We start from the raw sequence: 14,617 nt of genomic DNA on the forward strand, positions 1-14,617 counted from the left end.
TTACTCCTATATCAATAATGGCCTCCTCATCTGACCAGTGACTCCCCCCTTTTATTTATATTGCCCCAAAACTTTATGTAGCCCTCTTGAAAATTCTATCGAAATTGAACATGTGCCTGTAAAGTGTACATTAATATTTTAAAGAAACTGAAAGAATTCTGATTCTTGTCTGGCCGATCTTTAATATTAAGAGAAAATTACCTTGCGGAAGGAAGGCAATTGGATTAGTAAATTATACATTAGCGCAGATATTCAGCTGTATGTCTAATTGAGTTTATCCAATAGGCAATCCAATCATATCCCTTGCATAAACCATTCTGTACTAAATTAACACATATTTACATATATTCTGCGGCTCACTCTTCCACTTCTTCTGCTTAATAGGATTTCTGGCTGTAATGAATGTTAAGCTTGGAACCAATTATACTGAAGAACCTTCTCACAGACATGTGTAGAGCCGAAGCGCTTTGTATATAGTGGCCAATCAGATTGTGGGATTGTAGCTTGGCACGGCATAAATTACATTAGTACAAAAGTACTAAAGGCAAAAAATGGTGTAAGCCACTGAAAGGCTCTTTATACCACCCAGTTATGGATTAAGAAACAATGGCACATTTGTATAACTTCCCTCCTAAGTAAAACAAGTGTAATCTCGTGTCTGAAAGCTTTTTTCATTCAAAAAAAGTCATTTGGTTGTAAAGCAGAGCAAACATTACCCAGTTTCTCACAATAACTTAGTTAGTTAGTTTTATTGTCAATGCGCAAGTTTAATTTGTATGAGCAATCATGGCTGCCCCCACTTATAGGGAGGCAAGTGAGGCTTCACACAGGCATTTATATAGTGAATAAAGTACATTTCTTGGAAAATATATAGTAAATAAAGTACCCCCTCTTGTAAATTATAAGGATATTATAAGTTATCAAGGAGCTTCATGAACATATAAAAACACGAGGCAGAAGGTCGAGTGTTTTTATACAGGTCATGGAACTCCGAGGTTACCTCTAATATCCTCATATTTTGCAACAGGGGGTACTTTTTAATATAATACACACGTTCCAGTGATTCATGTGACAGAAATGACATCAGAACTCACCGTTTATAACTGATGACATCAGAACTCTCCGTTTATAAGGATATAATTTACAAGATATTCATGGCTTTTGTGTATTATTATAAGTCACAGAGGAGTTCCATGACCATATAAAAGCACAAGGCCAAAGGCTGAGTGCTTTTATACACGTCATGGAACTCCGAGGTGTCTTCTAATATCCTTATATTTTACAATAGGGGGTACTTATTCACTAATATCCTCATATTTTCCAACAAGGGGTACTTCTTATAATACACAAGTTTCAGTGAGTCATGTGAAAATAATGACATCACAGCTCACCATTTATAACTTATGACATCAGAACTCACCGTTTATAAGGATATAATTTACAAGTTTTCATAGCTTTTGTGTATTATATAGTGAAGAAAGTCCCCCTCTTGTAAATTATAAGGATATTATAAGCTACCAAGGAGTTTCATGACCATATAAAAACACGAGGTCATGAAACTCCGAGGTAACTTCTAATATCCTCATATTATGTAACTGGGGGTACTTTATTATAATACACAAATTTCAATGAGTCGTGACAGAAATGACATCAGAACTCACAGTTTATAACTGATGACATCAGAACTCACCGTTTATAAGGATATCATTTACAAGATATTCATGGCTATTCAGGTGAGAGAAATGACATCACTAAGCTCTGATTATAACCAATGACATCACTAAGCAACATTTATATGGATATAATTTAAAGGATGTTCATGGATCTTGTATGTTACAAGAATATAGATAAAATGTTGTCCTGCCAATGGTTGTATAGTCCAATTAGAATAGTGCCAGGAGAATATAATTAATGTGTACTGTTTTAAATGCACAAGTCCCAGTTACTTACTTTTAATCAGAATTAAAAAAAATTTCCTTTTAAATACGACAGTATTCTAATCTATCGTTTTCCTTTCTAGGTTCGGTGGATGATGTATTGGATTGTTTTTGCCCTCTACACTGTCACAGAAGCAATAGCTGATCTAACATTATCCTGGTAAGTTTTAAACACTAATATATCATTTGCATTATTACCAGTTTTGCATATACATATGTGTCTTGGCCGACCCACTTTCACACATGCCATAGCCTCGTAAAAATTTTTTGCCTGGTGATGAGCTCTTATCCAATTTAGTTAATTTTTCCTGGAACAGGGACATTTCCTTTTGTGGTTTACACTTCCAGTTCTAAAGATTTATAATAAGCCACTTTTCCTTATTGCATCTTTTGCCTCAGGCTTATGGATAAGGAGGAGTTCATTATGTAGAAGGGGTTGTCTGTGAAGGACATCTGGTTAAACAATTATTTCCCTTCTCCCACAAAAAAAAGAATTAAGGTGGAACCCAGTGTAAGTTTAAAGTACTCTTCAGTATTAGTGTTATATATGATTTGATACAGCATAATAGACTTAAGGGGCCATTTACTAGGACCCTGGACAAGAGTACAAGACAAGAGTACAAGAAAAGTACAAGGGCCCTGTTGCCCAAGGCAGGTAGCTCTGTTTTCATGGGGGCAGCCATGGTTCTCTGTGCTCCAAAATGGTCTGAAATGGGCACTTAGAGCCATAAATCCATTAGTATATTTGGGTCGGTATGGTTGGAAGGACTTCTACCAGAAATGAAATGTAGAAAGGTAAACACTTTGTGGTGTGGAGAAGCCATGTTTTAAAATGACAAAATGAATGTTGAACTATTACAGTAACTAGCCACAATTCCATACATTATTAGATACAGATGAACATAACAGGCCCTTCAGGGGTCAGCAATTTATGTTATCAAATCTTTGTAAGCTCTTGGCTTTCTTAGTTATTTGCCACCTTCTCCATTCCCTAGGTTTCCATTGTATTATGAACTGAAGATAGCCTTCGTTGTTTGGTTACTGTCTCCCTACACAAGAGGTGCAAGTCTACTGTATAGAAAGTTCCTTCATCCCCTACTTTCATCAAAAGAAAAGGTAATGTCCCTCTTAAAGTCTAGATCTATTTTAGTTAAGATCATGGTGAAAGCATCGCTGCCTTGTAGAGCTGGAGTCCTGGGCTTGAATCACTCCAGGGCAGTGGTCTCCAACCTTTTTTTGTCTGTGAGCAACTTTCAGATGTAAAAAGAGTTGGGGAGCAATGCAAGAATAAAAAATGTTCCTGGGTGGTGCAAAATAAGTGCTGGGATTGGCCATTTGGGAGCCCCATGTAGACAGTCAGCCTACAGGCAATACACTTGTTTTTTATGGAACCAAAACTTGCCTCCATGCCAGAAATTCAAAAATAAGCTCCTGCTTTGAGGCCACTGGGAGCAACATCCAAGGGGTTGGTGAGCAACATGTTGCCCCTAGCCACTGGTTGGGGACCACTGCTCCAAGGCACTGCCTCAATAGGTTTTATGTTCCTTCTTTGTTTTACTGGATACTGGTAGGATAATTGGTTTTTGCATTAGTGTGCATGTAATAGGGATAGTAAGCTACAATGAGGCTGGTATTAAGGTAAATGATTCGGAAATCTCTTTTAAAAGAGAACTAAAGCTAAAAGGGAAACTGTCATGGAAAAACATGTTTTTTTCTAAACACATCAGTTAATAGTGCTGCTCCAGCAGAATTCTGCACTGAAATCCAATTCTCAAAAGAGCAAACAGATTTTTTTATATTCAATTTTGAAATCTGACGTGGGGCTAAACATTGTCAGTTGTCAGTTTCACAGCTGCCCCAGTCATGTGACTTGCGCCTGCACTTTAGGATGGAACTACTTTCTGGCAGGCTGTTATTTCTCCTACTTAATGTAACTGAATCAGTCTCAGTGGGACTTGGCTTGAACTATTGAGTGTTGTTTTTAGATCTACCAGGGAGTTATCTTGTGTTAGGGAGCTGCTATCTGGTTAAATTCCCATTGTTTTTTTGTTAGGCTGCTGGGGGGGGTGGAAGGGAGGGGCTGATATCACTCCAACTTGCAGTACAGCAGTAAAGAGTGACTGAAGTTTATCAGAGCACAAGTCACATGACTGGGAGCATCTGGGAAATGAATTTCAGGGCAGAATTCTGTTGGAGCAGCACTATAAGCAGATGCGTTTTGAAAAAAAACATGTTTTCCCGTGACAGTATCGCTTTTACTAAAGAAGTTTACTTTATGTTTTGGGCTTCTGTACCTGCCTAAGGCAACCACAGCCCTTTAGCAGTAAAGATCTGTGTCTCCAAAGATGCCCCAGTAGCTCCCCCATCTTCTTTTCTGCTGATTCACTGCACATGCTCTGTGCTGCTGTCACTTACTGAGCTTAGGGACCCACTCACAATATACAGTACACATAGAATAGAAATGTCACAATATAAGGCTGATTAGTAATTTATACAGATAATTACTACATGGCAGCACAGAAACCAGTGCAATTAGCATCAGAATTTAATAATCAGCAAACCTGTAGCATCAGCTTATATTACAGCCAGGGAAGCTCATTTTCTGCTGGATAATTAGTGACGAGCCCTAAGCTTAGCTTCTCAACAGCTGCTCAGAGCCCACTGAGCATGTGAGTGTCACAGACACTTTCCAAGATGGTGACCCCCTGTGACAAGTTTGAAGTCCTGGATCATTGCTGCTATTGACAAGCTGAAACTTTAGCCTCGTGCAATAAGTTCACTATATAAAATATGCCATTTTTAGCCATATTCGTTTTAAGGGTTTAGTTCTCCTTTAAGCACTGTGTTTTATGTTGATACTTATGAAACATGTTATCCAGACGGGACCTGGGGGTTTCGAGATAAGGGATCTTTATGTAAATTGGATCACCATGCATCATTAAATAAACCCAGTAGGATGGTTTTCTTTCAATGAGGATTAATTATACCTTAGATAGGATCAAGTGCAAAGTAATGTTATAGTATTAAAGAGAAAATCAATTCTAAAAATCTGAATTATTTGATGAAAATGGAGTCTACAGTATGGGAGATGGCCTTCCTGTAATGGGTTCCTGGATAATGGATTCCATACCTGTACTATATACTATATATACTATATATATATATATAACGCATGATGATGGCAATGTCTGCCTTGATCAGAGATCACAAAACTGCTCCTTCTTCTTGATAGTATGAGATTTAACACCCAAATCTCCCATATACCGTGGCTTACGTTCACTTCTGGAACCAAGATCTGGAGTGTCTTGTGCTAAAGCTACAGAGACATGAATTATTTACATGTATACATACTTTAGAATAATTGATGGGTTTCTCTTGCTGATACTCAACCAGGAGATTCCCACCATAATACTTCATACCCAACCTCTTGGCCCCTAGTCCTTGTCCGTTGCTACCTTTTTTTCAGGATCTTCTAACACCATAGGAGGACTATGGGAAGGTCTGGCCAGGCTGGGACAATACTAGCTTAGGCAAGACTGTAGCTCACAGCAGTTAGGCAGAATGTAAAGAAATATAATTATACCTTCACCTCTTAACATTTCCATCCAACATTTTTCAAAAAAAAAAAAAATAAAGCCTTTAATAGGAAAAGTAAATATAATTTCCTTACAGAATGTGTGTGTATAGATACATATGTGAATATTTGATTGAGAAGAAGCAAACGATACATATGTGAATATTTGATTGAGAAGAAGCAAACAGGACTTACTTTTATGCCTTTGGCTGTAGTACCCGGGAGCTTGTTTACACTGTGCTTTTCTTTCCTTTGCTTTTACTGCCTCTGGGCCCAGGGCAGATATCAAAGTGACTTCTGAATCACAACTCTCAAATAATGGAATTCATGTTTTTAGCTGAAATTTCTGTTCTATCATGAAAATTGAATCTCGGTTAGAAAATTGCATAGCAGAACTGACAGTGTACTTGATCCTTATCCTACCACAAAATGAATGGCCCTTTATTTGTAAGAGGAAATTAAGCTCCAGGGGGACAGTATTGTACAAGAGCTTTGCCAGGATTTCAGAGGAATGTGTGGACCATAGTCAGATGGTAGATTGGCCTACCTCAGTCCATTTAGACCAGTAGTTGTTAGTGTTTCTTGGTTCAAGCACTCTGAATCTTTGGTGAGGGCCCCTCTTAGTTCATAACAAGGCTACAGATATGGGAGAATTTTTCTGGATCCGCCATAGTTCCAACTATATATAGAACAACCATTTAATGCTCACCCCCAAATCCCACTTTTTGGGGGACATTCATGCTAAGCTTTCAGTTGTATCTACTAGAGCTGCAGTCCCCAGTGAGCAACACAAGCATGAAAAAGGTCCGGGGGGTCCCAAATAAGGGCTGTGTTTGGTTATATGGTAGCCCATGTGTGGACTGGCAGCCTACTGGGGACTCTGTTTGGTAGTAAACCTGGGTTTTCTGCTTCCAAGCCTGAAATTCAAAAATAGGCATCTGCTTTGAGCCCACTGGGAGCAACATCCAAGGGTTGGTGAGCAACATGTTGATCGCGAGCTAGGAGATCACTGTACTAGAACAAATAAGCATTCTGTTCAAGGCTCACCCTAACTGGACCTTAGGCTGAGCCCCCAGCTTCTGATCTGTGCTGCCTTAGGGGGACTAAACCCAACATTTGGAAAAGGTTGACTTAGACCATACTCAATTGCTCTCAGTTACTCCCCTCATCTGCCCCAAACTCAGTGCAGTTCTTGGTATACCCAAGTTAGTTTTTCTGAGCTTCAGGATTTTCTCACTTAAATATGGACTTTTGTGATGTATGGTAGATGAACAACAACTGCCAGATGCATTATTATGAAATGTATCATCAATGTAACAGAATGCCTGAGGTTCACCTATATTTTTTGCCTAAATTGGGTCTTTTCTTGTCAGGAAGAGAGCCCATATTATGTTCTTTGTCAGCCCTCGAAATAATGTATTCCTTCAGTTTCACAATGTCTCCCTTCAACATCTCAATGTAATGTGTGTTTTCCGGGCCACCGAGAGGCTGGGATCTAGCAGGCGATGCTCCCAAACTTCCGTACTGGTGCAATTGCTTTCTCTTAGCAGCTGAACAGTTGCCTTGTTTATTTTAATTCCTTGGCTTTTTTCCCCTTTGTGCAGGTGCTGGTGATGTAAAGGAAAACTTTTTCTAGACTATCATTGGATAGTCTATATTTTTAGTGGATGTTTTTGTAGAAAGTGATTTCAGTGGCTCAGGCTGAAGTAAAATAGATTTTATATGACAGAGTTGCGCTCAACATTCTTTCAATAAATAGAGTTTGTGTTGGACATGCATTGTTTTAGTAAAAGGAAAATATTTGTGGTGAAGGACAGTCTAACTGTAAACACTCTAATTCTGTACTTATAGTATCTGGCACATTTTGTGTCTGTAAAGGGCACTTACTCCTAGTCTCAGTATGTGTGTTAGACGTGCAAGAAACCCATCTCTCTCTCTCTCTCTCTCTCTCTCTCTCTCTCTCTCTCTCTCTCTCTCTCTTTTTTTTTTTATACTTTACTAAGACAGTGGTGGTTGTAGATCTTCGTCAATATTCACAGGTATAGATCTTAGGTAGCGCTTTCATAAGTTGAAGACTCGTGTGACGACTGAGGTTCAAATAACTAAATGAGACACAAATTAGGCAAGAGTTCTGCATTGGTTCAGGTACCCACTGTATCTTGCTTGTTGTGGTTCCAGGTCTCAGTATAAACTAATTGTTCTCCTTGTTTTTCAACCCATGTCTTATGATGATGTTCTTTGATAATGACTTAAGATGATGTCCCATGGTTTGCGTTGATGGCCGTTTTTGCTGGTGTTTCTGTTGTTTTGTGTTGATGACACTCCTGGTTTGTGTTGACAATACTCTTGTTTTATGTTCATGGCACTTCTGGCTTGTGGTGAAGTCACCTTTAGGGCAGAGACACGCTCAGATTTTGGGAGATTAGTTGCCCGGTGATAAATCGCCTTTTCTTCAGGGGTGACTAATTGCCCAAACTGATTTATTTCACACTCATACAGAGAGTTGTGAAATCCGGTATAGGCTTATTCGATAATGTTTGTTAACTTCAAATTTTTCTCACCATTAAGTTAAACTGGCTCAGGTGCCAATTGCCCCGAGCCTCTCGCTTAAGGAAGGGGGGAGAAAGAAAAAAATCGTCCCCAACTGCGATAGCCCCAATCTTCAATTTAGTATTTAGCTTACCGGATTTCTGCTGTGACCTGGGTGCAGCCGCCCCAAGTCCGTCGCCAAGAAATAAACGCCAAGTTACGATTATTGATGTATGGCAGCGCACTCCAGACCACATTCAATAGTCACCAACACCGCAGTTGCTTGTTAAAAAGATAAATTTTATTTGAACATTAGGCTAAAAAGCGTCTGAGGTCTGACGCGTTTTCGTGTTCACACACTTCCTCAGAGACCTCAGAGAGGTCTCTGAGGAAGTGTGTGAACACGAAACGCGTCAGACCTCAGACGCTTTTTAGCCTAATGTTCAAATAAAATTTATCTTTTTAACAAGCAACTGCGGTGTTGGTGACTATTGAATGTGGTCTGGAGTGCGCTGCCATACATCAATAATCGTAATTGCCCAAACTGCCTCCCGCTGACTAGAATGTAAATCACCGGCGGGATGGCACTCGGAGCACTTAGTTTTCCGAAGTTGCCCGAAGTTTCCTCGTGAGGCAACTTTGGAAAACGAAGCGCACCGATTGCCATCCCGCCGGCGATTTACATTCTAGCCGGCAGGAGGCAGTTTGGGGAGAATAGTCACCCTTAATAAGAGGAAATTTGTTGCTGGGCGACTAATCTCCCTGAATCTGAGCGTGTGCCTCTGCCCTAAGTTTCATAGTGACCTTCGGGTGGCAGGTCAGGTTGCAGATAAGGCAGATGCAGATAGTGAGTCTCAGAAGGTAAAAATGCTGGTCATATGACTCTACCTAACACCAATCATTCTTTTCACTAGGCTGATCTTCCCAGCCCTTCTAGTCTCTACTTTTAATGCATGGTGCTCCATATTATGGAAAGATCTCTTATCAAGGAAAACCTAAGCTTTCCAGAATGTCCATTTGATAAGTACTTAAAGGGATGGTTCATCTTTAAGATAACTTTTAGTATGTTATAGAATGGCTAATTCTAAGCAACTTGGTCTTCATTATTTCTTTTGTTTTTATAGTTTTTGAATTACAGGGAGGCCTCGAGTTACATACACCTGACTTATATACATCTCATATTTGCATACAGAGGCTATTCCAGTAATTTACTGTGGTGTGCTTGGCCTTTATTAGCATCTAGCTTAAATAAACCACCTGTCCCAATCCCCTCTGGCATGTGTTGTCTACTGCAGAGCACAGAAAGGTAAAAATAAATACTATCTAAAGACAAACATCTGTCTTGTTGCATTTAATAAGTAAATGTATATGTTTCAACTTACATACAAATTCAACTTAAGAACAAACCTAAAGTACGTAACCCGGGGACTGCCTGTATTTGCCTTCTTCTTCTGACTCTTTCCAGTTTTCACTGACCCCATCTAAAAAACAAATGCTCTGTAAGGCTACAAATGTATTATTATTGATACTTTTTATTAATGATCTTTCTATTCAGGCCTCTCCTATTCATATTATAGTCTCTTATTCAAATCAATACATGAAACTGCAAATTGGAGAGCAAATTTGAATAAAAAGCTACATAACTTAAATAACCACAAATAATAAAAAATTAAAGCCAATTGCAAAGGCTGATCTTTCCAGCCCTTCCTAGCCTCAACTTTTAATGCATGGTGCGCCATTTTATGGAAATATCTCTATCAAGAAAACCCCAGGTCTCAAGCTTTTCAGAATTTCCATTTCATAAATACTGAAACTCTATGATTCCATGCTTCAACAAAAAGGAACCCCATTCTTGGTTTCTCACGATAGTATAAACATGAGCGTCTGCTTTAATAAATTAATACCCAGGCATGGCAGATTGTCAACGACCGAGACTTGGCCCGAAATCCAAATTGACACGTATCAGTTGCATCAGTTCTCTTTGTTGGTGGCTTGTGCTAGCCGCTTGTTTTATGTTGCGCTCGTGCTTATGTATATTTTATATGCCTGTGTGTAACAACAGATGATCCTTGTTATTTTGCAACAGGAGATTGATGACTATATTGTGCAAGCCAAGGAAAAGGGCTATGAGACGATGGTGCACTTTGGCAAGCAAGGGTTGAATTTAGCTGCTAACGCTGCGGTGACTGCTGCTGTAAAGGTAAGACGATATTCCACTTATTTATCTTGCTTAAAGGAGCAGTGAACGCTCTTGGATTGATCATATTACTATTAAATAAAAGCGAACATCAAATGTAAATCTTTCATGAAAGCGTTGGGTTGTTTTATTTCACTTAATCCCAGAGCTGCCATGTTGGTTGATGCTTTTTCTTGACCTGTGGCTGGGGGCACAAGATGCATATGTGTGAGATTCAGGATTTAATTCCCAGGTCTGCATTTATTTATTATTATGCTGTTCTGACCATCAGTTTTGGCACTCTGGGGACTCATCCCCTGGCATTCTGCTTTTCTGCCGCCCCTAAAAATTATGTTTTGTACTGGTTTTAAATTAGTCAATTATGTTAAATGGGCTAATCCTTATATATTACAATTTCACAAGTGTTTCTCAGCCCAGAGTCTCACTAATCTTTGTCAGCCTGTAGTATGACCCTCTGAGTAAGTTATTCTCAGCCCATAGTGTTACTCATTAAGCTGGTTCTTCTCCGTAGTCTTGAGTACAGAGTCAGTCATTCTTAGCCATTTTCAGCCTATAGTGTGACCTACTAAAACAGTACTTCTAATCTTATAGTCTTAGTCATTAAACTGGTCCATCTCAATTTAGTCTTACCTAACGAATCCGATTTCTACATCTGAGAGTCCTTCTCTGTCTATGGTCTTACCTTCCAATGTAGTACTTCTCAGCCTGTAGTCTTATCTACTCAACCTCTGGTCAGTTAGTCAGACTGTGGGCCGAGTCTTATCTACTGAGTTATTTCTTTAAAGAAATAAAGCTAATCTAAGCCTTCTCAATTGTGATTCTTAAGTACAGGTTTAATCATTCTCACCAAGACCGTTTTATCCAATGAGCTAGTCCATCTGAGCCCACATAGTAATAACCACATAGCCAATAGTTTGTCACTGATTTAGCCCTTCTCTGCCCAATAGAGTTTTGCCCACTCAAAATGTTCCTGGATGGTGCAAAAAACTGCTGTGATTGGCAATTTAGCAGCCTACAGGAGGGTCTGTTTGACAGTACACCTGATTTTTATACAACCAAAACTTGTTTGGTTTTCTAAGACAGGCCTCAGCCCAAAGCCTGAGCTATCAGAGATGGTCCATGTCAGCCTAGAGCCTGAGCTATCAAAGATGGACCTTGTGTGCAAAGAGCCTGAGCTATCAGACATGGTTCTTGACTGCCCAGAGCCTGAACAATCAGAGAAGGTCCTCGTCATGGGGTCTGTATTAAGTGGTAACAACTAGGGTGAGGATTGAACTCCTCCAGGGTTCAGGATGTCCTATATGTCCTTCAGAGCATTTTGTGGAAACAAGTCAGGGCTGGGGTACCTCCTGCTTTTACATTACTATGCTCTATTAGTAAATAATAACAGATCACTTATAATCTCCTATATGTTCTTTGTTCTTTCACATTAGTTTCACATTCACAATAGATAATTAAAACAACAGACCATAAACATTCTCAAGACTGGGCCTGTTTATTGGACATGTTGAATGCAGGCTTGCAGTGCTCCATAACTTTACAGGCTAGTATATTTATAATAAGCCTGACATTTTCTGAGCATCCTCACATTATTAGGCACATTTAACATGCCCAAGTCTCGTTTTTGTGTATTTACATAGTTGTAGATATTTATATTAATGTGAGCCAACCTCTTTCATGTGGAACTGCTGTTAGCAGTCAGTTTGGCAGGCTCTTTTGTACTATTAAAATGCCTTTTTAAGTATAAAAACTTGTTTATGTTCTAACGAGAGGCCAAAAAACCCACCATTTGGGTTTTAAAAGGGGTGCTGTCAACACATCATTTTATTGTTTTTAATAAATATATTTTATGGTTTAGTGAGGTGCTGTATGGTTTTCTGTCACATAAAAGATTCCGTTTTTATAAAATTATATAAAAGTATTATAGTTACACCCCCCGGGCTCTTAAAGGGATACTGTTATAAAATAAAATGTTTCTTCCTTTAATTCTAAAAAAAAGTTCTTAGTCTTTATTTTCTTAAAAAGTGGAAAGGCAGTATCACACTAATATTTTTATATCATGCAAAAGCCATACATGGAAGGAGGGTGTGCAATGGACATGGATCTATGCATCACCCTGGATTTGCAACACCCAAATTTGCTCTGCTTTAAATCTTCCTGGGGGGAATGTATTGCACAGCTCATGTGCATTCTGGAGAGGGAGGCAGTTACAGAAGCACAGAAGTTCTTCACCTTTGCATCTGGACTGAAAACAGATATGCCCTCTGATTCACTGCACATGCTCTGTGCTGCTGTCACTTACTGAGCTTAGGGACCCACTCACAATATACAGTACACATAGAATAGAAATGTCACAATATAAGGCTGATTAGTAATTAATACGGATAATTTCTAGATGGCAGCACGGAAACCAGTGCAATTAGCATCAGAATTTAATAATCAGCAAACCTGTAGCATCATCTTATATTACAGACCAATCTCATTTTCTGCTGGATAATTAGTGACGAGCCCTAAGCTTAGCTTCTCAACAGCCAATCAGAGCCCACTGAGCATGTGAGTGTCACAGACACTTTCCAAGATGGTGACCCCCCTGTGACAAGTTTGAAGTCCTGGATCATTGCTGCTATTGACAAGCTGAAACTTTAGCCTCGTGCAATAAATTCAGTATATAAATATGCCATTTTTAGCCATATTCATTTTTAGGGTTTAGTTCTCTTTTAATACAGTTCAAACAAGTTCATCACTAGGGCTGGCGTGGGTCTGGCCACATATACTTGTGTGCTGCCAGCATTGTTTGTTGTGTGCTGAAGATATAAAAATAGGTCAAGCGTGTATATCCTATTATGTTTGCTCTCAGGAACAGAGACATTCTGAATATGTTATTCTGGCATTAACTTTAGTTCTCCTGCCAAGAGCAGAAACTATACAGGTATGGGACCTCATATCCAGAATGCTTGAGAACTGGGGTTTTCCGGATAATGGATCTTTTTGTAAATTGGATCTCTATACCGTGTCTACTAAAAAATAATGTAAATAGTAAATAAACCCAAAAGGCTGGTTTTGCTTCCAATAAGGATTAATTATATCTTAATTTGGATCAAGTACAATGTACTGTTTTATTATCACTGAGAAAAAGGAAATAATTTTTGTAAATTTAGATTATTTGGATAAAATGGAGTCAATGGGAGACAGCTTTTACATAATTTGGAGCTTTTTGTATAATGGGTTTTTCCGATAACGTATCCCATACCTGTAGTTTTATAATATTGCCAACTCCGTACAGTAATTTTGTATGTGTGTAGCCTGCTCATAAATGAAAATGGCGTATCTGTAGACCTCAAGTGGTTTTCATATTCAGAAAGAGATTTCCATCTTCTTTCCCAGTCCCTGTGACTCCCAACATGCACTAATTACTACTTACTAGTGATGTGCGGGTCGGGTTTTTCCCTGACCTGCACCCGACCCTAACCCGTGCCACCCCGCCAATGACATCACAAAAGGGGTGGGGCGAGCAGGCGCAGTTATAAAGCCGGAAGTCGGAAGCTGGTATGGGGCCGCCAGCCATATCACTACTAGTTACTAACTAAAGTCGTGTATTTGGGATATGGTTATATTGATGACAACTCTTAGTCTTTAAAGGAGACATATTATGTTAAAAAAAAACAAGAATGTACAAGTGTATTATGCTCTTTTTAGATATAGAAGGACTATGCTTTAAAAAGTTGTGTTTCTGGTTACTTTATTTAAAATTTCAGCAAAAACCCTAATAGTTCCGTCAGTCAGTTCCACCTCCTGTTGGCTGAATTGTCCGGCTGTGCAGGGTAGCTGGCGGCACACTGCACTGTAGGATAGCAACCAATTAGCAGCTGACCTGACCTGATAGGGAACCGAAGCCTGTCTTTGCTTGTGTGACTGCAGGGCAGTGATTGGCTGTCACCCCCTTACTGTGCTTCTGGCAGGGAACGTTAGGACACGCCCACCCCCCATTTGAAACCTGACAGGGACCAGAGAACGTCAATGGGGAGCTCCAATAAAGGGGCTATTTTTGAAGGTAATTTTAGTTTACAGCCAAAAGTAAAACCAGCACCATAGAATATATATTATTGCCTACAAAACTAGTCAGGTTTCATTCATCCGATATGTCTCCTTTCTCCATTCTCCCTGAAATATTTAATTCAGGGCTGTGTAACTGGAGACTTGACCAGGTGTACCTCTTCAAGAGATTTTTATCATCAGGGCTTATTTACCAAAAGGGAAGTAGGGTGCAAAGTGCAAAGAATGGGTGCAATGCACCATTTATTTGCACTTTGCATTCTGTCCTTGTTCCTCAACGAATGTCAGAGGTCTCTGCACTCCATTTTGGAGCAGTCTGGTCCCAAA

General features: G+C 39.3%; 1 protein-coding gene across 1 annotated transcript in view; it reads left to right on the forward strand.

Annotated features, from left to right (window-relative positions):
* Positions 1 to 14,617, forward strand: part of reep3.L (receptor accessory protein 3 L homeolog) — a 106,755-nt gene that overhangs the window by 69,372 nt on the left and 22,766 nt on the right. Inside the window, 3 exon segments of the mRNA NM_001090209.1 lie at positions 2,021 to 2,097; positions 2,933 to 3,053; positions 10,127 to 10,240. Of these exon segments, the coding sequence (NP_001083678.1) occupies positions 2,021 to 2,097; positions 2,933 to 3,053; positions 10,127 to 10,240 (312 nt within the window).

This window comes from Xenopus laevis, chromosome 7L, assembly GCF_017654675.1.
Source record: "Xenopus laevis strain J_2021 chromosome 7L, Xenopus_laevis_v10.1, whole genome shotgun sequence".
Lineage (NCBI taxonomy): Eukaryota > Metazoa > Chordata > Amphibia > Anura > Pipidae > Xenopus > Xenopus laevis.